This window comes from Empidonax traillii, unplaced genomic scaffold (genome assembly GCF_003031625.1).
Source record: "Empidonax traillii isolate 1590-97213 ecotype Southwest subspecies unplaced genomic scaffold, ASM303162v1 scaffold309:size1915965, whole genome shotgun sequence".
Lineage (NCBI taxonomy): Eukaryota > Metazoa > Chordata > Aves > Passeriformes > Tyrannidae > Empidonax > Empidonax traillii.
This window is the reverse complement of record NW_020955502.1, coordinates 1599737-1623850: the sequence shown is the minus strand read 5'-3', so window position 1 is coordinate 1623850 and position 24114 is coordinate 1599737. Positions and strand designations below refer to the sequence as shown.

Sequence of the window (24114 nt, the reverse complement as noted above, 5' to 3'; positions counted from 1 at the left end):
AGGAGAAGGTGATTTAAGCCTGCAGCTTTTATTCTGACAGGCTCTAGTAACTGAGTGCATCCCTTTGCAAGCTGAATAAAGTTTGGGAGGGAATGATGTGAGCGTGCACATGTGCATGGGCATGCCAGGCAACCGTGAGGAGCTGGGAAGGATGGATTGTTTTTTGCTGTTGTTTTAATCACTGAGGGCTGGAATGCCTGTTCACTGTCCTGGATTTTTGTGCTCCACTGAAGCCCAACTACGGCAGAAAAATTAAGTTAGTTTTGTTGGGCTCCATCTGGATAGCACTTCCTGATTTGATGATTTAGAACTGTTTGTTTTTAGAAATTTTAGTAATCTTAGCTGGTTGGTGTGTTACCTTTAGTTTCTTAACACAGTTTATTCATTGTAAGCAATTTCCAATGGAAAATTATTTTCAGATCATCTCACCATTGGTGACTTATTTGAGTTTGCTGGTTTTAAGGTGGTTTGGATTGTTGGGAGTATTGTCAGAGAGTAGTATTTTTAGAGTTCTTAAACTGAGTTCTTCCAACTGTGCTTCTGTCCGTGGGCAGGGAATGGATGTCTGTGAGCTCTGGGAGGCTTCAGGTCCCTCGTTGCTGACGTGCATTTGACTATCTGCCCCGACCAGAGTGTTGGATCCCGTTTAATAAAAGCAACGTAATGACTTTGAGGCGTTCAGAGGTTTTTCGGTGGGTGATGCAGTTTAGGAACAAAGCCTTTCCTTCTTGTCAGCTTCTGAGGTACAGGATCTTCTGAAAAACAGATTTGTCAGATCCTTAGACTCGGCACAGCAGGGTGAAATTCAAAGGCTGGGGGGTGCTTTTATCGTTCAACCTCGAAGGTGAAAACTCATCAACACCGAAACCTCGTCTTGTACAACCTTCATTTATCAGAGACCAGCCGTGATTCCAAACCAGGGGCCTTTTGTTCTGGGGCTCTGTGTTGGTTTTATTACTGCTAATGATGCTTATATGGGCCTTCTCTCAGCAAAGTTAAGCTGTCTCCCCTTTTCATGATTTCAGGTAGAAAAACCAAGAAAAACCATACAGATTCAAATATCTGGTTTACTTTGTGCTTAAGCACAGCCATTTCATTTGCCTAAACTTAGAGGGAGACTTTGTACCCACCAAACCTTAATGGAAATGTAGGAAATTGGCTTGTGTACGTTTGAGACTCTGCAGAAGAATCCACACATTTGAGGAGTACAGCCAGACAGAAAGAAAGTTTACCATAAACCAGCTTATTATTTAACAACTGGGAGCAATTTAAGTGTTGGATGTCTAACATGGAGCAGCCCATTAGTAGTCCTCTGGTGCCTTGGCAATAAATCATTCTACACAACTAATTAGGTATAATTCTGCAAGTCATTTGAGCAAGGTCCTATTAAAACCTGTGCTCCCAGGAGACCTGTCGTGGAGCTGCAGCATTCCCTGGGAACAATGGAAGCAAAGGCAGTGCTGTATCAGCGTGGGCCTCGTTGTTCATACAACAAAGTAAATCACGACAAAATGCGCCGTTAGTAATCGTCAGGAAAGACATTTGTTAGTCCAGGGAATGTGGAAAAACCAGCGGTGTTTCTTGGCACTTGTAAGTGGCTCCATTAAATCATCCCCACGGAGTAGGGGGTGTCCAGGGAGCAGGAGAGGGGAGTGGTGTGGAGTAAGGAGCTGGGTTAGCTCTGGAGAAGTTTGCAGAATTGCAAAATGCAGCGTTTCTGAATATTCAACACCTCAGTGTTGAAAGATTATTCTCTTTCATTTAGGATGTGTCTGGCTGATGATTAAATATAATAGAAGTATTGATGTGAAAAGGGTACAGAATGTGCAGAGCAAAAAAAAAAAAAAAAAAAAAAAAAAAAAAAAGCCTGATCTTTTTTATTATTTTTTAATTTGATGAAAGACCAGGAGCACAACTCTCAGTAAATGTTTCTTGTAAAATCTGACGCTTCCTAATAACTGTTTACTGTCACGTTTGCTCAAGGAACAGCCACAGATTTTTGCCTTCCAGTTTTCCCTGGCAGTCATTAGTCAGGCTCGTTGGGAAGGGCCTAATGAAGGAGACACAAGTGAACTCTTATCTGACAGCACAGCGACTTCAATGGGCCTGTGATGTGTCCCAGCAGGCTCTGCCCTTGTTAACACCGGGAGCCTTCCCACTGCTTGGAGTCTGCCTGGCATGGAGAGAGCTCTGCCTGCAGAAAGTCCTTCAAATCACACACCAACCAACTCTGATATTTGAAAATACTTGTTTGCAAAAATTAGTTGATCTATTTTTACCTTTTTTTTTTAATTCTTTCAAGAAACATTTTAAAAGAAGGGCTGAAGTACCCAGTTTTCTATTTTTAAAGTTTAATTTTATTAAAAGGCTTGAGAATTGCTGGGGAGGGATGACAGTGTTTGGTTTCACTTTCTGAAAGGAGAGAAATTGGCTCTTACAATAGTGTAACCTCTAAACTTTATCCTTATTTATAAGTGATTGCCTTCCTCAGGGGGAATTCTGACAGCAGAAGGCTTCAGGAGGAATTTCACCAGTGCGAGAAAGTTTTCATTATTTTCTTTCTGTTTTATTATAACATCAATTAGAGATTTTTCAATTTCTAGTTGAGGTTTGTATTTGAAGCTCTTGTAGCTTATGATGAGGCCCAGTGAGCGGCGAGATCGATGAAAAAATCACTCAGGTGATGCTGAGCCAAGAGCCTGTGGAGCCTCCCAGGAAAGCAGCAGGGAATACAGAGGAAAAGCAAGAGCTGGGATGGCTTATTTTGGCCAAATTTGCATGAAAGGAGTTATGAAATACATCTGCACAGATCCACCTGATTGAGGAAGCTGTTGATGGACAGAGAAATATTCACGGCAGTATTTGGTGTTCCCTGGATCCTGAGGGTGCTCCTGTAAGCAGATGCAGTGCAGTGGGAGATTTGCTATTGTCTGTTTGCTCTTGGAGCAGTAGGAGAGTTCTGTGGAGGTGATGACTTCTCTCACACTATTATTTGGGCTTTCCTAGAGCTTTATTAAGTTGACCTGTGGCCTGTTTTAGTCTCCATCACATCCTTGTCAGGCCTTGGAGCACTTCAGTGCTAAGCCAGTAGTACAGGCAGAGTCACCTCCAGGTGTCAGTTCTTAATGAAAGGGAAGTTTGATGCAGTGGAAATTACACTTTTCATATGTGGAAAACTCTTAAGTTCAAGTACCCACTTCTAGATGGTAAATGTATTTTATCTTTTTGCCTTTACTGCTTTCTGTGGCCAATGTTTAAACCACTGAAATAGAAGTCCAGCGAGCAAATCAGACAACTGTCATATTTAACACATGCAGCTTTTACTTTGCATTGATGTTGGTTCACAAGAAATGGGTAATACAGAGAAAGTGACTTAACTTTAGTATTTCTTTTTTACTTCTTTTTGCAGTTGGCAAAAAAAATTCGTGAAAAATTTAACCGTTACTTGGACGTTGTGAATCGTAACAAGCAAGTAGTGGAAGCATCATACACTGCCCATCTCACCTCACCCTTGACTGCCATCCAGGACTGCTGTACTATTCCACCATCTATGATGGAGTGAGTATTAAATTCTGAAATTATTTATGCTGTCTCTTAAAAACAAAGAAAATTATGATTTCTTGGTGAAATAGCCTGTATTTTCTGCTACTTTGGGTAACTTTGAAAAAGGGAGAAGACAGAACTCCAAAGATGTCTCTAACATTATCCTCAGATTCTTTTAGATTTCTACCACATCAGTGTTTAATGAGGAGTTTTAAACAAGAACTGGGAGTCAGCTGGAAACAACAACAAAAAAAAAAAAGACAAAAATTTATTCAACCTTCAAAGTCTGCTATACAAAATGAGTCTGTCTAGATCCAGGATACCATTTTTGCACTGGGACACTGCTTGCCTTGAATAATTCTTCTCAAACTGGTCATGGGACTGTTTTTTTTTCTCCTTTGAAGTAACCAAAATCACGAGTTGGTCAGTACATCACATGCTAAAAATGCTGCTTTACAGTTAAATCAAGTTGACGTGCTACTGTTTGATACAGAGGTTTACAGAAATTGAGTATATTGCTTGGAAACTGGATTTGTTCATGTTCAATTTGTTTAGTTTTAAATACAGGGGTTTTGAATAGTCTAAATCTGGGCAGTTGGTTGTGTTTAATCATGTTTTATTATGCTGCCTATTTGCAGAATAGGCAATTAGGTTTCCTAATTGTAGGAAGGTGTGATAGAGGGTCTGATTTTTCCAATAAAAGGGTAATAATTTTTTCAGTGTTCAGCATTTTAAACCTTTAGTTCCATATGCTCTTGAAAAGAACAAGAGTAACTTTCCATTTCATAGAAGCATTGAAATGTTTGACTTGGAAGGAACCTTAAAAATAGTTTCAATCCAACTCCTGCCATGGGCAAGCACACCTTCCACTAGCCCAGGTTGCTCCAAGCCCCATCCGACCTGGCTTTGGACACTTCCAGGGATGGGGCAGCCACAGCTTATCAATTTATGAAAAGTTTATGCAAACCTTGATTACGGAGTTTTAAAAGCATCTCCCACTTGGATATTGTGATCATATTGTGAATTCTTCCATGTTTAATTTGTGGAGTAACTTGCTCGAGCCATGAGGAGGCCTGCACATGTGGGACGTTAACTGGATGTGCTATTGCTGACAACAACTTATCCTTGATGTTCAAAGTGTGTGTGTTAGTTGGGCAGAAGAGTGCTGGCGTTAGAGCAATGATAATTATAATATTTTGGTTTGGAGCATTTATCAGCTGCTGCTACAGAAGAGGTCACATGGAAAAAGACACAGATTTGTCTGGGCTGTTTGCTGTTTTCCTGAGATACTTTGCTTTAGATTGTGCCTTGAAAATGTATGTGTCCTTAGGGCTGTGACTTTGGTTCAGGAGGGTTGTGAAATATTTGTGTTACAACTCCTGAACTCTGTGTGTTCTTTTTCTTGGTGTTTTGTCATGTGGCCTCTTCACTTGAGCAAACACTTGGGGCAAGAGCAGTATCAGGAGCACGTTGTCTTCAGGGTGTATTTTTAAGGCAGATTTGAAGGCCTGTCCCACGGTGTTTAAGGCTGTTTTTCACATGCTGTTCAGGCTCTAAAAAGAGACATTTGAAATGGCACTTCCTACTGCCAGGTGATTGTTCTATCAACCTTTTACATTGCTGTCCAACTTATTGACATTCCATAGGGAATGCTGCAAGTTTGGATTGGTTTTGGTAAAATTAACTTGTGAGGGAGAAGCTGAACTATTCTATAGAGAAAGGATTTTTTTTCTTCAGGTTTTCTTTTAATGGCTTGTTATCTTCAGTTTGTATTTGTTGTTACCATTAACAAAATTATCCATTTGTGGCCTTGTGTTTCCTTGTCTTTATCTTGAAAATCCGAGCGCTGGCTTCAAAGAGGGGTTTGCCTTGTTGCTTGAGATAAACTGTGAGACTTCCACACCTGGTGACTGTAAATAAATGATACAAAATAGGACCTAACAAAGCACCAACTGGGTTATAACATTAACCTGGTATTTGGCTTGCTTGTTTAGTTGAGTAGTGAGATATGACAGGGAAAGCAATATTTATGTTATTGCCATGATGTGGTGTTGGCTTTACTGTGAAAAGCCCAAATAAAAAAGTTTTCATGTGACTGATTGCAGTCCATAGTGATTAGTTCTGGATTAAAATTTCCAACCTGACTGTGTTTGGGTTGCTATATTGTACCCAACATGTACTGGTTTATCTAGTGTAAGTACAGAATTTGTGTGTTTGTTCCCCCACCAGGGCAGGTTTGTGCAGTGGAACTGCCTTGTTTTGGACGGTGGTGAAAAGAAATAAATTAGAATATGCAACACCAACTAGATGAGGCAGTGCAGTTGGTGGCTATCGAGTGGTTTTGGCAAGGGACTATTCCCTAGGCCTTAATTCCACAAACATTTAATCATACAATTATGCTCATCTGGTTTACCAAAGAGTCTAAATATGCACTTGGGTAAAGGAAAATTAATCACACGCCTAAGTACATGTGCAGGGGAGGTGAACAGAGCAGGGACTGTGTGTTCCTCTCTAGATTTTGCTGATCCTTTCTTCAGATGCATCAGTTTGCATTTTCAGTTCTACTAAATCAAGGTTAGGGAATGGCAAAACCACGGTGACATGGAGGGAGAGCAGAGCGGGCAGAGAGCAGAGCTTTGAGCCATCTCAGAGGGATTGGTTCAGAGATCTGGTACCTGCCAAGGCATCTGGGCTCTATTTGTGTCCAGGTTGGAGCCTGGAGACTGGCTCCTTTTCCCAGGGAAAGGCTCCTTTTCCCAGGGAAGTGCTCAGAGCACTTGAGAGGAGGTGCTGCTCCAACCAGACAGAGTTAATATGGATCAAGCGCTCCAGGCTCTTAGCAAAACTGATGGGAGATAAGGGAAACGGATGTCAAGTGAAATGCATCTTCTAATCCTCCAAGAAATCCCTGCTGGAAAAATGAGGCTTTGTGTCTCCTCACTAACAAAGGCTGCTGAAGGAGCCATGAGAAACAGATTTCATGCTGTCTCCAGACGTTCCCTATCAAGATTGAATTGGGTAGTTATTTACAAGACAATGTTTTAATTAAAGTGTCTTCCTCCTTAAGAGGATAAATGGTGTCTCCTGGTTTTCATGCCTAAAAGCCCTCGGTAGGTATTTAGGAAATCTTGGAACTCAGATGGGCTGATGTGCAGATGGGGATGTGACAGTGTCAGCAAGAGGGCAGGGAAAAGAATTGAAGAGTGTTTATTTATCAGAAGTCCTGAGCACCTGCAGCTTCCCTGCACCTGCAGCAGGAACTGATGGGATACATGTCAATTGTGAGAAGTGTCTACATAAGGATTTAAGAAATCAGTTTTAGGAAACAGCTTTGGAAGCATCAGCTTTGCTTGTGAGTGACAATGAAATAGCTTTATTCTTAAATATAGTGTTGGCCTGGATGGCAACAAGTAGATAAACAGGTGTTGTATATTGAAGGTTTGCAGAGGAAATAAAACCAAACTCTTTCCACACAAAGGGTAAGTCTGACATGTGGGTAATGTTTGAGTCACCTATCTGCTACACAAAATGCCTTATTTAGGAAAATCTGTGATTGGTGCTAACTAGCTCTCTTAGGAGGCTTCCAGAAGTAGCTTTATGTAGTTCCAGTGTGCCAGGTTAAAGTTCCAGTTTGCCAGGTAAGTCCAAGTTGTGTTTGCATCATAAGTGTGTGTGAAGATACAGTTGCACATATGCACTTTACAGAACTGGGACCATACAGGACAAACCAGTGGTTTCTCAGCATAGCAAAGCCCTGCATGGCTGCAGGAAAATTGTCTTCCAAAAAAAAAAAAAGAGGCTTTAAGTTATTAATCAGATGCATTTGTAAGGAAACACAAAGCTGCCTTTGCAACTTTTCCAACAAAAAACCAGACAAGGCTTTTAAAGGAAGACAAACAAAATTTTCCCCAACCCGGCCTTGATCCTTCTCCTCTCCTGCCTGGTTTTGAGACCCATTGCTCTGATGTGCTTCAGCATTTCGTTTCCTTGGGTGTCTGTGAGAGAAGGTAGGAAATCCAGATTCCTTGAGTTGCCTTTGACAGGGAGAGAAGGACAGAATGGCAGGTCTGGGAAGCCACCCCTCGTGTCATCCCTGCTGTGAGAGGTGGCCAATAAAGCCGTACCTGCACATTGGATTTGGATGCACATACTGGTGGAAACATCCCCTGTACTCTTTGCTTCTACCCTGGAGGACAGAAATGAATGTCACTGCTGGTTTTTTGTGGAAAGTTGTCCCAGGTCTCCAAACCCATCTATTTGGAGTCTCATTGGCATAATCAGTATTTTTGCTTTTGCTCTAAACATCCATGTTTCAAGGCAGCTGGAAATCTATTTTTGCTCTTTATTTAAGTAAGCTGATAAGAGCTCAGGGAATGCATTTATCTAAATTTGTGAAAGGAAACGGAATGGAGAAGTGTTTGTTGGTAAAACAGGCTCCTTGGCAGTGTTGCATTGCAAACATTAATAGGGGCTGTTTGAACAAGTGAGTTTACAAACCTATATTTGAAAATCATTTACTCTCTGACTGTGATACTGCCTTCAAATGTGATCTGTTTTTTTCGTCCTTTTTTTTTTTTTTTTAAACAGATGGTTAAATATTTGCTAATGCAGTTCAGTTTTATCACAGCTCTTTCTGTGTTTACCTTTCCTCTCCGAGCAGTTAAGTGGGAGATAACGGGAATCCCATTCAGTTCCTTCTGTTGCTGCAATATCTGAAGAGCTGCACTTCCAGAGGAGAAGTGGGTGGGCCACTCTGAATGAAATTTAAGATGTATTTGCTGTTCTTGCAGAGTATCAGGCTGCAGTAGAAGATGTAGGGAGTGTACATAGTCTTGGCAGGACATCGATTTGTCCATAAACTGCAGCAGGTATTTAGGAAATTGCTCTTTTGGACTGTTGCTTTACTGCTAATGTAGCCAAAAGCCTCTCGAAAAAGTGGGTTTTGGAATAGTTTCTGTTACTGTGTTGAATTCTTCTTCCAATAATACACTTTATTTGCACCTGAGAGCAAGAATGTTTGGAGTTTTTCAAGAATAGTTGAAATAATTGCAGCAACTTTAATGCCTTGCCAGAAGAAATTGGTTAACTGAACCATCAATAGGTTTGTTTTTTTCAGTTTATTAATAAAAACATTTTTTTCCAGCATTCTGTTTAGATGCAACGGGGACCATATATTGAAGTATTTATGTAAAATAGAAGTTAAAATCTTGCCCTGCAATCAAGCAAACAGACCTAGTTGTGGATTTCAAAGGAACTGCTGAATTTTGAGCCAACTTACATAATTTCATTTGCATACTGATGGCAACTTAAAGGGAAAAGGGAAAGGGGGGGAAAGAAATGAGTGTTAAAACAACGTGAAGCCCTCAGCAGCTGCTCAAGTGCCATTTTTATGCACAGCTCGCTAAACTGAAACTGTACAAAAGAGGCTGATTTACAGTGTAAATTCAGGCCGAGCACAATCCAATTGGAGCTCACTCGAGCCCCAGTTTGATGTGAGATTCAAAGCCCCTGCAAATTTATTTTATCTCCTCCACTTGCTGATCTCCCGCTCGTAAATCCTGTTGAAGGAGAATAAAAATGAGCGCGGCCTGATGGGAATTGAGTGTGTGAAGTTCAAAGCAGTTTGTACATCAGAGCCAACGTCAATCACATGAACATCTTGCGAGCCAGGCAGGGAGCGGGTTCTCCATGGGGAAGAGATCAAAGTGGGAGTCGCAGCTCTGTTTGCTCCCTCGGGATGCGCCTTCGATCGGGTCTTCATTAAAGCGAATCCAGAAGGAAGGGCTGGGAGAGACGCAGGGAAAGGGGGATGGGGTGAGCAGGCCTGGCTTGGAAGGGAGTTTCAGCCAATGTCTTTGACTTGAGGTTAAATAAGTACAAAATTACATCTAAGTGCAAGGGTTTGGTGTGTTTTCATTGGGAAGGATTCTGGAGGACTTCCCAAGTGTTGGATGTGGTGTTGTCACCTAGAACATTTTGGACCAGATCTCGGAGAAGACCTTGGTCAGCCATCGCTGATCTCATCCACCTTGGAGTTGTGCTTCTTGCAAAAGTGGTGGACACTGGTAAAAATTTAGGGAGACAGTTGTAAAAAATGAGGGAAGACATTGGTAAAAATGAGGGAAGACATTGGTAAAAATTGTCTCCTTTGAGCAGAGAAAGGGTGCTGAGCAATGCTTTTCTTCAAATATTAAAATACATAAATTTATGGGCTTTTTAACTTCTTCCAAAGCGAGTGATGGGAAGGTTTGTATGGGTTGAAATTAGTGTGGAAAATGTGCATGGTATAAATACGTTGTAAAGGTAAAACCAGTAGTTACAGCTAAGAATATAAACATTTGCTGTAATTGCCACTTGGCCGTGCTGGGGCTTTATTTTTAATTGTGGCTTTAATGGGGAAAATGCTCAAATATACTATTCTGAATTAAAACAACTTAGAAGCACCCAAAAGAAACTTTTCCAAATATGACAATGCAAACTTGCCACAGTGCTGCCTCTGCACAGTTCCTGATCTTGTTTTTCTAAGGACATACACTTGTGAGGGGAACTGATCTCTTCTCAAGGTTCATGTGTCATGGAACCAGTGGCACTTAAAAAATACACTTCATTGCAAGGCGCAATTTTAAGGCAAACTGCATCCAAAAAGAGGTTTGAAGTAGATATCCCACCTTAGCTCAGCCTGGAGCAGCCCTTGCTCTTGCATGACAGGTCTGTCTGAGGGCTGGTCTTTAATTTATCTGGCTTAAAACAATTCTTCATATTTTATTTATGCCACTCTCTCATTAACTGTATTTCCTTTTTCTGCTCGTGTGCTGTAACAAGAAGGAGGAATGGGATGTGCTGCAATAATTTTCTGCTCCTTTTTCCCAACTCTGCTGCAGATTATTTAGTCATCCATGTCTTCATCTTCCTGAGGGGTAACACAAAACTTGCTTCTGAGAAAAGCTGAGGACTTTGTTGATTTTTGCATTAAAATGCTCCAATAAAAAAATGCAATGTAAATGGGAGGTTTATACCTAAAACTCTGTCCCCTTTGGCTGTGATGAGGGGTTTGGGGCTGCAGGAGCTCCAACAGAAGGGAAGTTGGGGGTGATAACTTTATTTTTGTCCTCCTAGAAGGCATGGCAGATGATTTTGAATCCAGCCCCAGCATTTACTGCCCGTGTTCTGAGACACGAATAATGTTAGTTGCTAACAAGATATCCCGTTGCCATCGCTAATGGATTTTGATGGGAGCACTGGGACAATTTGCTTACATCCTGAAGAGTCATTATTTTTCCCTCAGAGTTTGTTCTTTAGTGTTACTCGGAAATATTTCTTTAGCCTGGAGATGTTTAATTTGCAGGTTTTTTGGTTTTGCCCCAAGATAAACATGCTTTTTGTGAAGCCCATCCGTTATCAATCAATCTCAGGCTGGAGATTCTTTAGCCAACAAAAAATCAGCAGTTTTGCTGGCTTGCTAAGAGCTGTGATTTTTTTGAAGTGGTTACATTTTAATGGGGATGGGAAAAGCCACAACCTGGGTCTGAGCACTGTGTTCCTGCAAAATGTCAAGGCTTTTCCTCAATGGGGAGGACTTGGGAGAGTTCTCAGGGAGCAGGTGCCAATAATGTCAACAAGCAGTTCCCAGAGGAGTGATGAGCCTGTGTAGAGCTCAAAGGCATCACAGTTTGGCTGCTTTTGGTGTCTGACAGAGGATCCTTCCTGATCCCACATCCTGGGAGGGGGGTGCTGGTCAGGAGGGTCCGTTTCTCACTCTCTCTTCCTTGCTGTGACGATCAAGAGGGCATGCAGGACAAAGGGGGAATGGCTTTAAGCTGAAGGAGGGCAGGGTTATATGAGATATTAGGAAGAAGTTGTTCACTGTGAGGGGGGTGAGGCCCTGGCACAGGTTGCCCAGAGCAGCTATGGCTGTCCCATCCCTGGAAGTGTCCAAGGCCAGTTTGGATGGGGCTTGGAGCAACCTGAGATAGTGGAAGTTGTCCCTGCCCCTGGCAGGGGATGGGACTCAATGACTTCTAAAGGCCCCTCCCAGCTCAAACCATTCTGTGATTCTCTGATCACCCAAAGCTCTTTGTCCCTGCCTGAGTCTGGAATCAAAACCCCAGTGCCAGTGGAGTGCTGTTGTTTGAGCTGATTGGGATAAAATACCCAAAGCACTGAACATCTGTAGCCAATAAGGAACCCACAGTGTTTTTTGTAGAGCAAAAGTTTAGCTGCCTGTCCTTGTCCCTGCTGTAGTTGGTGTTACTCCCTCCCCTCATCACTGAGTGTGTTTGATGGGTGGAGAAGTTGCCACAAGTAGATATATTTCTCCATTGATGAGCAAGTTCCTAACTGAGGTGGGGATGGAGGAGGGCAAGAGGAGTTAAACATTTGCGTTCATTTAGGGTAACCCAAATATGTCAAAAGGCTGAGCTATATAAAATATTTGTTAAGGGATGAGAGAGAGAATTTGTGGACAAACTGCTCTGGGGCTCCCCGATGCCAAACCTTGCATTCTCTTGTCTGCATTTGCATCTAGATGGTAGAAGATCTGCAACTTTAAAATGAATTTTTTACCCAGCGTTTATGTATGTATATTAAAAATAGTGACCAAAATGGGTAGAACTATATATAAACTGCATTTATTCTATGTAATTTTGAAAGTATGCAGAGAGCAAATCATTATTTCCAAATATACATGACTTTTTTTCTTCATATTTTTTTAAATTATTATTTTTATTTTTAATTAACTCTTCACTGGTATTTTCATTTATCTCCTTTATGAATAACACTAAAGTTAGTTTAGGATTGCAGTGTTTATGGATGTAGATTAAACTAATTTTCAAGCATCTCAGTTTAAGGAGACGTTGTTTTTATTGAGATTTCTACGTGGCAGTGATGATATTAAAATTAAGGGGTTGGTAATAACTAATGATCACATTTTGCAAATTCAAACATTCAGATTGATTAGAGCTTCTTCACGTAGAGCTTCCAGTCTGATGGGCTCTAAGTGTGTAAAATGAGACTTGTGTGGCTCTGCAGGAGTCGTACAATTTAATCTGACGTTAAGACCAAAGGATTCTGTGCCTGAGGTTTTGTTATGCCTTTGCAGAAAAGATAATTTTACTTATTTCTAATTCAGAAAATCGGGAAGGAATTCAATAGTACATTCTTGGGACATGGCTTCTATACTTGAAGGGCAAATTTTCAAGAATGTGAGGAAGCTGTGCTGTTCTCTTCACTCATAACAGAAGTTAAACCTCTGTTTTAAGCAAAAACCCAGCCTAACCTTAAATATGGCTGTACTGGCATGGACCTTGACCAACAGGCAAACCCATGCCCTGTGTGTGCAGCCTTGGCCTGGTTTTGTAAGGCTGACATCTCTGGAAGTGGATCCAGTCCCCCACAGAGGTGCTGATCTTACTCCTAATAACACCTGTTTTTATCTTTCTTAGTTATTTTTCACTTGTAAGTCCTAAAAGGTTTTCCTACATCGTTCATGGGAGGACCCCCCAAAGCCAGAGGTGGAGGCTCTGGGCTGACGTGGGGCTGCTCGGCCACGTCCCTGCAGAACCAAATGATTCTGAATTGGGCTGAAAGAGACTGTTGAATTAGAGAGGTTTAGTTTGCTTATGAAAGACTCTCTTCGTGGTATCACAACTTGAAATTTCCTTGTGGTAACCAGTTCCATCTGTCTGTGGGTTTTGTTCCTGCTAATTGTTGTTTCAAGGGGATGATTTGGAAGTGAATTGTTTTGTTGTCTGTGACTACAAACCAGCAACCACTTACTTACAGCAAGCATTCCAAGGGCAGAACCAGAAAATCAGTGTCCTCCCGTCCTTACCAGGCACCATATTGGTTGAAGTAGTTGGAACTCACTGGCTTTGTCATGATGGTGTTGAACAAACCCCTGCTCTGCCCAGTTTCTCTCCAAGACTTGTTTCTTATCAGCTTTCACACCACAAAGGCTGGTTAAAACTCTTTATCCAGAACAGGTTGTTATGCAGACCTCAGTTTGTTGTCATTTCTTAGGAACAGAAAAATGGCAGAAAATTTCTTTATTCAGAAATAAATAGGTTTTTTTGAAGGACAAGAGTAATCACACTGTCTAATGTCATCAGAATATTCAAGGTCACAGAAATGTTATCAAATAAAACTGGCCTATGTAAATGACACAAAACTGCATTTAAGTCCTTGAAAGCTTCTGAGGTTTTCCCAGTTGTTTATATCCCTTTTTATTTATTTTTTTAAAGGCATTGGTTTAATGATATTTTATAATTTTCTTGTTAAAACTATGCACTAGAATACTTTTTGCATTAGAGTTATGAACGTATTGAATGATTTAATCAAGACAAAACTTAAGACTGTCAAATTCCTTCTGCTGTTTGGAATGTAAATCCTGAAGGTTTTGCACAGAAAACAGGTTTAAAATTGTTCTGTAGGATCCTAGAATATTGTGGGTTGGGAGGGACCCTAATGCTCATCTCATTCCACCCCCTGCCATGGGCAGGAACACCTTCCACTAGACCAGATCGCTCCAGCCTGGCCTTGAACTCTTCCAGGGATGAGGCTGTCACAATTTTTCCTGGACCCATAAAATACATATAATGTTGGAGTTTCCAAAATATTTCTTTTCATTAAAATATTAAAAATGAATGCTTCCATTGTAAATGCTGGGTAGGTTTAATAGCTAGAGTTCAGCTGGTAATTCTGTTGTTGTCTTTTCAGATTTGATGGAAATTTCAACACCAACGTTTCCAGGACCATCAGCTGTGACAGACTTTCAACCACTGTCAACAGCAGAGCCTTCAACCCTGGACGGGACTTAAATTCTGGTAAGTAGGAGACTTTGGGTTTTTTCCTTCTGTTGTAGTTTTTTTTTTTTTTTCCATTAGACTTGAACATTTCCTTGGCACAGAGAATTTGCATTGATTGCCATAGCAACAAGCTTTTATTTCCCCTTCAAACTGTCACCCTGCTCTTAATTTGAGATTTCATGATGGAAAGATGATACCCCAACTAATGCCCTTAGTCTGAGTATTTGATAAAAATGTCATGAAGATTTGATTCCAGCCCACCATGGATACTTTTGTTGTGGTTTATGCACTTTTTAGTTGGTTGTTTTTTTTTTTTTTTCTTCCAAGGCATTTTTCCTTCCTAGGCCTGTCTGCTTTGGCATCAGCAGTGTCAGCTGCTGGAGGGGCCATGCCAGGAAGTTTCTCTGATCTTCTTAGCTGAGTTCAGCTAATGTGAGGCTGCATTTGCAGTGATATGCAAAAACTACAAAATACAGGGGCATCTTAAAATATTTCCTTTCTTTGTCTTGTCAGGGCATTTCTTGACACATTTAAAGAGTTAGAAATATGCTTAGACCCAAAATACCTATGACTTATCCCTGAAAAATTCAGCTTTTGGTCCTCTGGTGCAGCAAAGTTTGATTTTTTTTTACATCCTAAGCAGCTTGGATTAATACAGGGATTTGAGTTGGTTTTAGTCATACTTTTGTCCAGCTTTTTCATCTTACTTTTCAACTTTTTATGGTGCCTAAGGGCTGTAAATTAGAGAACACTAATAGACTTTGATTGTGGATTTAATTTTTTTTTGGGGGGGGTATTTGTTAATTATTGGAGGAGAAGTGAGGCAGATTTGGGATGTTTTTTATTTTATTTTAATTTTTACATGTCTTTCGGAATAAAATACTGATTTATTTTAATATCTTCACTGATGAAGCGGCAGAGCTGCCATTCCACCCCACCAAGCACAGAACATTTACATATCTTGCACCAAATTGGGTGAAAGAACCCCAAAATTTTATAACCTCCCTTACCGTGTCCCTTCTTATAGCTTTGCTTCTTGGATTTCTAATGAAATGTAAAAAGAAGTAAAAACCAAAAGCAAAATGAGCAGATTCTTTTCCATCCCACTCACTGTATTCCACATCTTGGATGCAGGTGCTGGCCAGGCTGATTTCCTGACATGCATCTCATCCCCATGATTTGTGTGGTGTTTTCCACTCTAAAGGCAGGCAGTCTTTGTTAACTCACTGTGATTTGCTGGGCTTTGTTTTACCCATCTCTTAATTAAAAAAACAAACCCAAACAACTTATTAAAATAATGTATAAAATCCCATGCAGTGATTAATCAAAATAATATCTGAAAGCAAGTTTACAGGCACTGTTGTAAAAGCAAAGCATTGAATGAATCACTAAATGCTTTTTATTAACTAAAAATCTTTTTTCTATTGCTAGAGATGAATGTAAAAAAAATATTCAAGAAATATTTCTTATTTTTGAGTGGTGAAAAACAAATAAGTTATAGTTTCCTGTAACTGGTTTTTTGCATTTCTGGTTTGAATTCTTACATAAATTGAGTATGTGTTTAAGTTCCTTGCTGTCCTGGCTTTACAGTGAGACTCAAGTGCCTCCTCTTCCCTTGCCTCTGGCTTGAAAGCTTCCTGATGAAAGGAGAAGCTTCAAAAAATGGCACTGGCAGGAAAGGGCAACAGAAGAGAAGAGGGAATTGGAGGGAGAGTAAGAACAGGGAAGTGCTTCAGGATTTATTGACAGCAGACTCTCCTCCAGCTTTACCGTTACAGAAACAGAGCCCTGGGGGGAGATTTTTATTAGTGAGAAAATGCCTGGGATGGAAGGAGTGGATTGATGCAGAAAAATGAGATGGAAACAGGGTTTTTTGAGAAACAAAAGTTGATCCTGGGTACACACTCAGTGAAATGAGAAGTGAAGTTTTCTGCAGGTGAGGTACAATACTCTTAGGCCTCATCTCCTTATTGAAGGTGTTTGAAAGTCTGTGAGATCAGAATCACAGACTGCTTTGGGTTGGGAGGGATCCTAAAGCTGATCTCATTCCACCCCCTGCCAGGGGCAGGGACACCTTCCACTATTCCAGGTTGCTCCAAGCCCTGTCCAGCCTGGCCTTGGATGCTTCCAGGGATGAGGCAGCCACAGCTGTGGTTGATGACAGTTCCCACCTTCCCTTCCCTGGTTTTCTGTTGAGAACATCTCAACCACGTGAGCTCCACCACCCTGTCCCAGAGCAGGGACTGGTGTGGCTACAGGAGCAGCTGCTGCCAGGACAGTCAGGCAGGATGAAGCTGGTGTGGAGCTGGACATTGCCCATGTCCGGAGCAGTGTCCCTGTGTGACTGCAGAAATATTTGGGGTTTGGGATAAACTGGGTGTGGGAAGGTTTCGGGAAGTGAGGTCCAGTGTTTGTTTTGTGAGTCAAGGGTACTGTGTTGGCTGTATCTGTAGCTCTTGCTTATGTAGCCATGGGCTAGGACCTGCTGTGCCAAAAAATCAGTCTCTTCCCAAGGGAATTCTTGGTCTGAGATAACAGTTGGTTTGGGGCAGACTGTGGATATAAACAGACTGGGAGGCAGTTTTGGGTAGAAGGATGTAGCACTGTCAGTGCAGCGGCATCCCCACAGCTGGGGAGAGGTTGCCAGGTTAGAAATGCTTTCAAAAGTACTTACTTAGTGTCATCTGTCTCTTGAAACTCTTAATTTTATCTTAATTCATCAGTACCCCAGTTCTGTGGAACCAGTTACCTTCCAGGGTCCACTTGGGGCAGAACCCTGGGTCTGCACAGAACCTGTTTCTCAATAAATCTGTCAACATATATACAGTAAACTAAAACCACCTTTGAAAGAAAATTACAATTAAACAGGAAAAAAGTTCCTCTAATCCCATATTTTTCTTTCTTCTCTTTAAAGTGTCCTCATGCAGAGCTGGTGAGGAATATCTGTTGCACTTTAGGTGCAGATTCTACCTCAGCCCCAATTATTTTTATGCTCTGAAAAACCCAAGAGTTGTGGCACATCTGGGTGTTTTTATTGTGTATTTTCTCTCCTGCCTTGCTTTGCTTGTTTTGACTTAAAGGCAGGATGTGAAGCTACAACTTCCCCAAAATGATGTCGTACAGTCCTTCCCACTGGAAGCAGCGTGGTGGGGAGGACCCCACATGCATCATCTCCTAAAGGAGGGGTTTGAAATCCTTCTGCTCCTCCAGCCCAGAAACAGGAGCTCCCATACTCTTCTCTAGCTTTCCTACAATTCCCAAACCAGCCTGGCCTGCCCATCATCCAGGTTGTCTCCCTGAATGAATTGATCACTTCATTCTTAATGGGAAAGAAAAAAAAATTCCCAGGAGTATCTCTCTCTCTTCCCACACAAGTTTTGCAGTTTAAATAATCCGGCCTCTAAAAAGCTCTGGGCAAAACATAAATTTAAACCCTGCTCTGCTCAACCTCCACCTCAATTCTTGAAATGTTAATCTTGGCTCACCCTGTGCTCACTGTAAGAAAGTGGGAGCAGAGTGGTGAAGTTGTAGGTGTTGGAAGGGAATGGAATTTGTACCGCAGACTCCGGGCAAGCCACAGGAGCAGAGCCTGGGAGAGCCCTTGGTAAGGACAGCAACCCCCAGTTCTAGTCTGAACAGTGTGTTAAGAAGGATGAGTGGAGCTTATGAAACTTTCCAAGATAATTTTTTTTTTTTTTTGCAGCACTGTTGTATTTTTTATAATAAAAGGAAAATAAACACTTGTGGATCTCTTCCAGCTCAGAATATTCTGTGACTTGGATTAATTTTAGGGAAGGGTGAAAGAAGGAAGAAATAGATATGTCTCTTCTCAACCTATAAAAAAATGCTTTTAGCACTGTTTTTTCTTTATATTAGGACACTTTTTTTTTTAATGTCTCAAAAAGGTTTTATCTGGTTTAAGTTCTGCATTTGGATTACTTTCAGCCATTACTACAAAATAGATAAGAAGAAAGTCTTTATTCTTCAGATGGAATCACAGGCTTTGGTTAGTTAAAGAGATCTGGGATGAATAGTCCTTTATTTATTAGGGGACAAAATCTTACCCAGAGCCCCAGTGCATTATGTTATCAGATTCCTTTGGAGTTTTTTTCTTTTTGAATGAACAAGGAACCAGTAAATCTTTCTTCTTCTCATCCTTCAAAGTGCTGAAAGGTCTGTTCCAAACCAGGCAACTTCAGCAGATTTCTCCTCCCCAGCAATATGCAGAGATGGCACCAAGTAGCCCAATAATTTTTGTCTGTGCTGTATTCGAAGTGTTGATTGTTTAAAATCTTGGAATCATAAAATACCCAGAGTTGGAAGGGATCCACAGGGATCATTGACTCCAAAATGAGCAAAGCCTTGGTCATCGTGTTCCTTATATTGCTGTACTTTAAACTGATTTTGGGTGAGTTAAAATAACTGGGAGGTGTTTGAGCAGAGGAGTTAATACCCCTCTTCCAATCAAGGAATCTGGTCTCATTCCTTACAGTGAAAGGGTTTTTTACTACTTAGCTCCTAAGGATTGAGCTGGGCTCTATCCTGGCTCATGCCATCAGCAGAATGTTAATTGTATTCGAGCTGCAGAGCTTTTGTTCCTGGTGAAAACATACGAGCTGGAATAAGGTTTGACTCGGAAAATCCTGGCTGAGATTTGTAGGTCTGGAGAGTTAGAGAATGTCTTTCTGGGGAGCACTAAAGTATCTTCATGATGACGGTTTTTAATGGAGATGCTTGTTAGAGGAGAAGGGAAAATTAAACTTTCCTGGTTTTTGTGGGATGAGAACTGTGGGGTCGGCAGCTCATCAAATGTAGTGCTGAAGAGGAGGGCTCTAAGAAACTCTTTTATAATGAGCAATTATGTTCAGTAGTTCCCTTTTTTTTTTTTCCCTGACTGTTTGTGCTCTTCTTTGAAGATTAATTAGTTAATGATTTGACTGTGCTTTGAAGATGTAAAGTGGTATCTAGAAGTGCTAAGTGTTATCATATCGCATTCCCTTTGAAGTTTTACAAACTCTATCACACAGGGCTTTCTTCCTAAAAGTCCTTTCTGCCTTGTGAGATATTTATAATTAGAGAGATGATCTTTTCAACTGCTGTCATGTTAATACTTCCCAACTTTTCCAGTGTGCCGCAGGATTTGGGGTCAGATAGTGCTACATTGGAAGTAGAGGGGACAGAGGTTTTTGAGTGACTTGGCAATGCCAGCTCATGGGCAGTATCCAGAAGTGAGGAATTCCACTAGGATTTCTGTGTTTATAATGCTGGGACTCTTGGCTTCCTCCATGTGGTGTGAGGTCAAGGCTGGGTCTTTATTTAGTGCTGATGCTTCACTTTAGAAAAGCAAAATCATTGTATGTGCTCAGTAATATAAAGTCACAGAGTCATAACCACAGAATCCAAGACAGGTTTGGGTTGTGAGGGACTTTAAAACTCATCTCATTCCATCCCCTACCATGGGCAGGGACACCTTCCACTATCCCAAGTTGCTCCAAGCCCCCCCCGTCCAGCCTGGCCTTGGACACTCCCAGGGATGGGGCAGCCACAGCTTCTCTGGGCAACCTGTGCCAGGGCCTCACCACCCTCACAGCCAACAATTCCTTCTTGCAGTGGGAAGCCATTCCCCCTTGTTCTGTCCCTCCAGGCCCTTGTCCAAAGTCCCTCTCCAGCTCTCCTCAAGCCCCTTTAAGCACTGGAAGGGCTCTAAGTTGTCCCTGGAGCCTTCTCTTCTCCAGGTGAACACCTCCAGCTCTCCCAGCCTTTCTCCAGAGCAGAGGGGCTCCAGCCCTCAGATCATCTCTGTGGCCTCCTCTGGACTTGCTCCAATGTGTCCACATCTTTCCTGTGTTGGGTGCCCAAGATGTACTTTGGATTAGAACAGGGAGGTGGGTACCTTCTCATACTTGCACAAATCAACCTGACAAAAAAATGAAAAATTAAATTACTCTGTGAGTTAAAATGAGAATTAAAGGTTTTTCAGCCATAGCTTATCTGCAGTGGTCATAGGTAAAAAAAAGAAGAGAGAAAAAAAGCAGAGTTAGGATAAAATTGGTGGTCTCTGGGGAGGGTGTTACTGAACTAACATACTCAGTGAAGGAAACATGAGCAGAACTGTGTGAAAAGGTAGAACAGCAGAGAGAGGCACCGAGGCTGTAAAGAGCTTGAGTTTCAAACCCAGCTGGTTTATGGGGAAAATGAACACTTTTAAATCCAGATACTGTCAAGGGGAAATAAATACAGATTGTGGCCTTGTGGGAATAACAAGTTTATCTTTAATATAGCAAGGATTAAAAAAAACCCTGAACCTTTTAAATTATAAAGTCCTTTATTTTAATGCTGTTGGTAAAATTCCACTGGACAAGTTATTTCACCCAGGCTTTCAGTGAGTGTTCCTATGTCAGATTTGAAAATACATTTTTCAAGTTCTGTAACTCATAACAAAAACTTAAATTTCAGAAATTCAGCCTCTTTATACAAAAACAACTGCCAGACTTCACCCCCAGAACTATGAAATCCTGGTGGCTAGACATAAAAAGGAGGATTTAAATGGTTTATAGTCTCATGGCCCTCCTGCCTGCAAGGCATTGCCATCATGTGAACCAGCAGTACAGATGAAAACAGGATGAGTTCTTTCAGGAGGGATGTGGAGAGGGATCTCTGCTAGTCCTTGGTCCATCAAGGCACAAAATTCTTCAAAACCACGCTCATGTGGAGCTGCATTTTTGCACAAACCCAACAGTCCCAGCCCAGGACTTCCACTGGGACTTTTAGGCACTGAGGGAATATAAAACACTGTGGCAAAGAGGAGTGGAGAAACCCCAAGACAGTGATTTTTCCAGGGTAATTCCCCTGAGCTGAATGTGGAGAGAACATCGTGGCCACAGCCAGTTTGGGAAACTTGAGTAAGTGTTAAACTGTTGGGGGTGTTGAACTCAGAGCGTACTCAGTGTGGGTATTTTGTTGTAGAGTGTCTGGCTAAGGTTTGAAATGTGCCCTGCAGTCATTTCCAACCCAAATATTGGCATATTTGATAATGCAAGAGATCCAGGAGATGAAACTGGCCTATTTTCAGTGTCAGTCCCAAGGGGAATGCTCAGCAGAAGGTGAAGCACTGGAAATCAGAGCCCCCCTCTGCCAGTTCTCTAGTTGTGCAATCAAAGAACATGAAAGGAGAAGAGGCAAGGAAATTTTTTTTTTAATGCATTTGAAGCTGATGGGATGATGATCCACTATAAGTGTTAGCTTAAAACTAAAGAATTCAAACATTCAGGCTTTATTTTCATTTTGCTGCAAGCAGAGACGGTGTTTTGCCCCGAGTGCAATATAATCCTGTTACTGCTGTGGTGGGAGAGGGTTTGTGCCTCCCATGCTAATGAATTCCCATTCCCTCTCTCCTGGGAGTGTTTTTCCTTTTGTTTAAGGGACCCAGCAAACCTGGTATTACTGGTTATCCCATGGGATGAACACCAATCCCTTTGTCTCTCCAAGCTGGCAGGGAGAGCAGACAAGTCCATGCTCCAGGTGGCAGCTGGGATGTTCCCATCGCATTATGAGGCAGAAATCCCAGTGCCCATGGGATTTGTTCCCTGAAAATGGCTGGGGAGTGGAACAAGATGGTCTTTAAGGTCCTTCCCAGCCAAACCCATTCTGGGATTTTCTGCCACCTCTGCCCCAAGTGATTCAAACGTGACTGACCCCATATGGGCTGCAAAGTGCTCGGGATTTCCACAGTATCTGAGCACTCTGTTGGCTTCATTTGCTGTGTTTGGCCCTGGGGTAGGTACTTTATTTCGTTGTTGGGTTTGATGGTGTTTTCTGTTTTCACTAATCAGGTCATTTTTGTCATACTACTAATATGTAGTTCTTTAACTGCTTTTATTGTTCATGTTAATTGGTGCTTCCTCAGAGGTTATTTTAATAAGAAAGCACATTTTAAAGGTAATGAATGTGGCCTATAAACTATAAAAGGAGGGTTTGAGATCTCCACTCTATAGTTGTATTCTGAGCTTGGTTTCTGCTTGACTGCACAACTTGGGAACATATTTACTAAATGTCCATGTAGACATTTTCAAACAGAACTCAGAATATGTAATGTCAACAGGTTGGATTATGGAGCTGTAAGCAGCAAACCTGTTTAATGTTTTGGAGCTATTTCAGTATAAAGAAGACATGATTTTTTAACACTAGGATGGGGTTTTTTTTCAGGGAAATGATGTTGACAGTGTATTTATCATTACATGTAGATGTAGGTATTTACACATATTATATATAATTGCGTTAATCTCTTCCTTCCTTTCTCTGGCCTTGACTTCTTGGAACACAGTTCAACTGCAGAGATTCAGGAACTGTCATCACATATGAAGCAAAATCTGTCAAATCCAGTGTTTAATTTCCGAAAGCCTTTAACTGGTTGCAAATTGGATATGAGGCTTTATCAGTCCTCAAGTAGAACAACCTGTATTCCACACTGTGATCCTGGTTATTCCTCTCCAAGCACACACGAGAGAGGCTGGGAATAACAGTAACAATACCTTCAGGTTTTGCCTTTGTCACTCTACTTAGTTTTTTGTTTTTCTACTCCATCCTCCAGTTCTCGCTGATAACCTGAAGTCAAATCCAGGAATTAAATGGCAGTATTTCAGCTCAGAAGAAGGGATTTTCACCGTTTTCCCAGCCCACAAGTTCCGGTGCAAAGGCAACTATGAACACCGCAGCAGGTACGGTCTGTCTCCTTGCCATTTCCTGGGAAAAGCACTCAAATTGGATTCCTCAGGCACTGATTTCATTCCAGCATTGTGCTTTGCCAAGTTGACAACATTCATGAGGAACTTCTAATGGAGTCCCTTGGGTTTTCTTAGGTTTGTTTTTTAAAGCACCAGTTTTTCACTTCTAAGAATCTTTGAAGTAAAATAAAATTACATACAGGTTCCTCACCTCTCCCAAATCAAATAAGCTGTAAATAGCAGTGACTCGGAAAATGTAGGTCAGCCTGTAGGGGAAAATTTGACTTATATTTGGCTCATACTTGACCCCTGATAATAAAGTAGTGAACATGTATTCTGCTGATTTGGCAGGTGCATCGCTTTGGGGAGGAGAGTGAGAGACAGGAAAGGAGCATTTATCCAGTCTCCACCCCAGGCTCAGGTGGCACATCATGGATAGTGGGGAAACAGCAATAGTGAAAACTTCCTTTTTCCACTAAAAAAATGCAGAAGAAAGGATGGCAGGGCTTTCCTGCTCGGGGGAATATTTCTTTTCTGTACACATCATGCCAAGCAGTTGAGGTGCAGCATTTTTCCCTGGTTTTTGCTGTCAGTACCATGGGACCGATAAAGGCTCAAGGCTGGAATCTTCTGAGAAGGTGCAGTGGTTTTAGTATCTCTGGTCACACATTAGCTGATTCCACCAGTTAATCAGTCTTTGCAGAGGAAGAACCAGCACATGTCCATGTAAGGGACATGTCCATGTAAGGAGTGCACAGAGACTAAGGAGGGTTTTGGTTACATGTCAGGATGGAGCAATCAAATGTTTACAGATGGTATTTCTATGTGCCATCCAAGCACAAAGTATCTGAGCTTGATCAGGTTTTCTGTGGCCTTGGAAAGGTGCAATCTGTTGATGTGAGAATGGGGGTGCCCCAGTCTTGGTCAGAATTTTGACACTAAAACCATTGGTGATTTTACCCAGTCCCTTAGTCTGGGTTGTAGTTTTTCCGTAGCTAAATAAGGGATATCTTTTTGGTAATATTTACTTCAGAGGGTAGTTTGGG

General features: G+C 41.5%; 1 protein-coding gene across 3 annotated transcripts in view; it reads left to right on the top strand.

Annotated features, from left to right (window-relative positions):
- CACHD1 (cache domain containing 1) overlaps positions 1 to 24114 on the top strand; it is a 97195-nt gene that overhangs the window by 36599 nt on the left and 36482 nt on the right. For all 3 annotated transcript variants that reach the window (XM_027891094.1, XM_027891096.1, XM_027891097.1), the window contains exons 3-5: positions 3410 to 3558; positions 14257 to 14363; positions 22936 to 23062. In XM_027891094.1, the coding sequence (XP_027746895.1) occupies positions 3410 to 3558; positions 14257 to 14363; positions 22936 to 23062 (383 nt within the window). The remainder of the gene's footprint in view (positions 1 to 3409; positions 3559 to 14256; positions 14364 to 22935; positions 23063 to 24114) is intronic.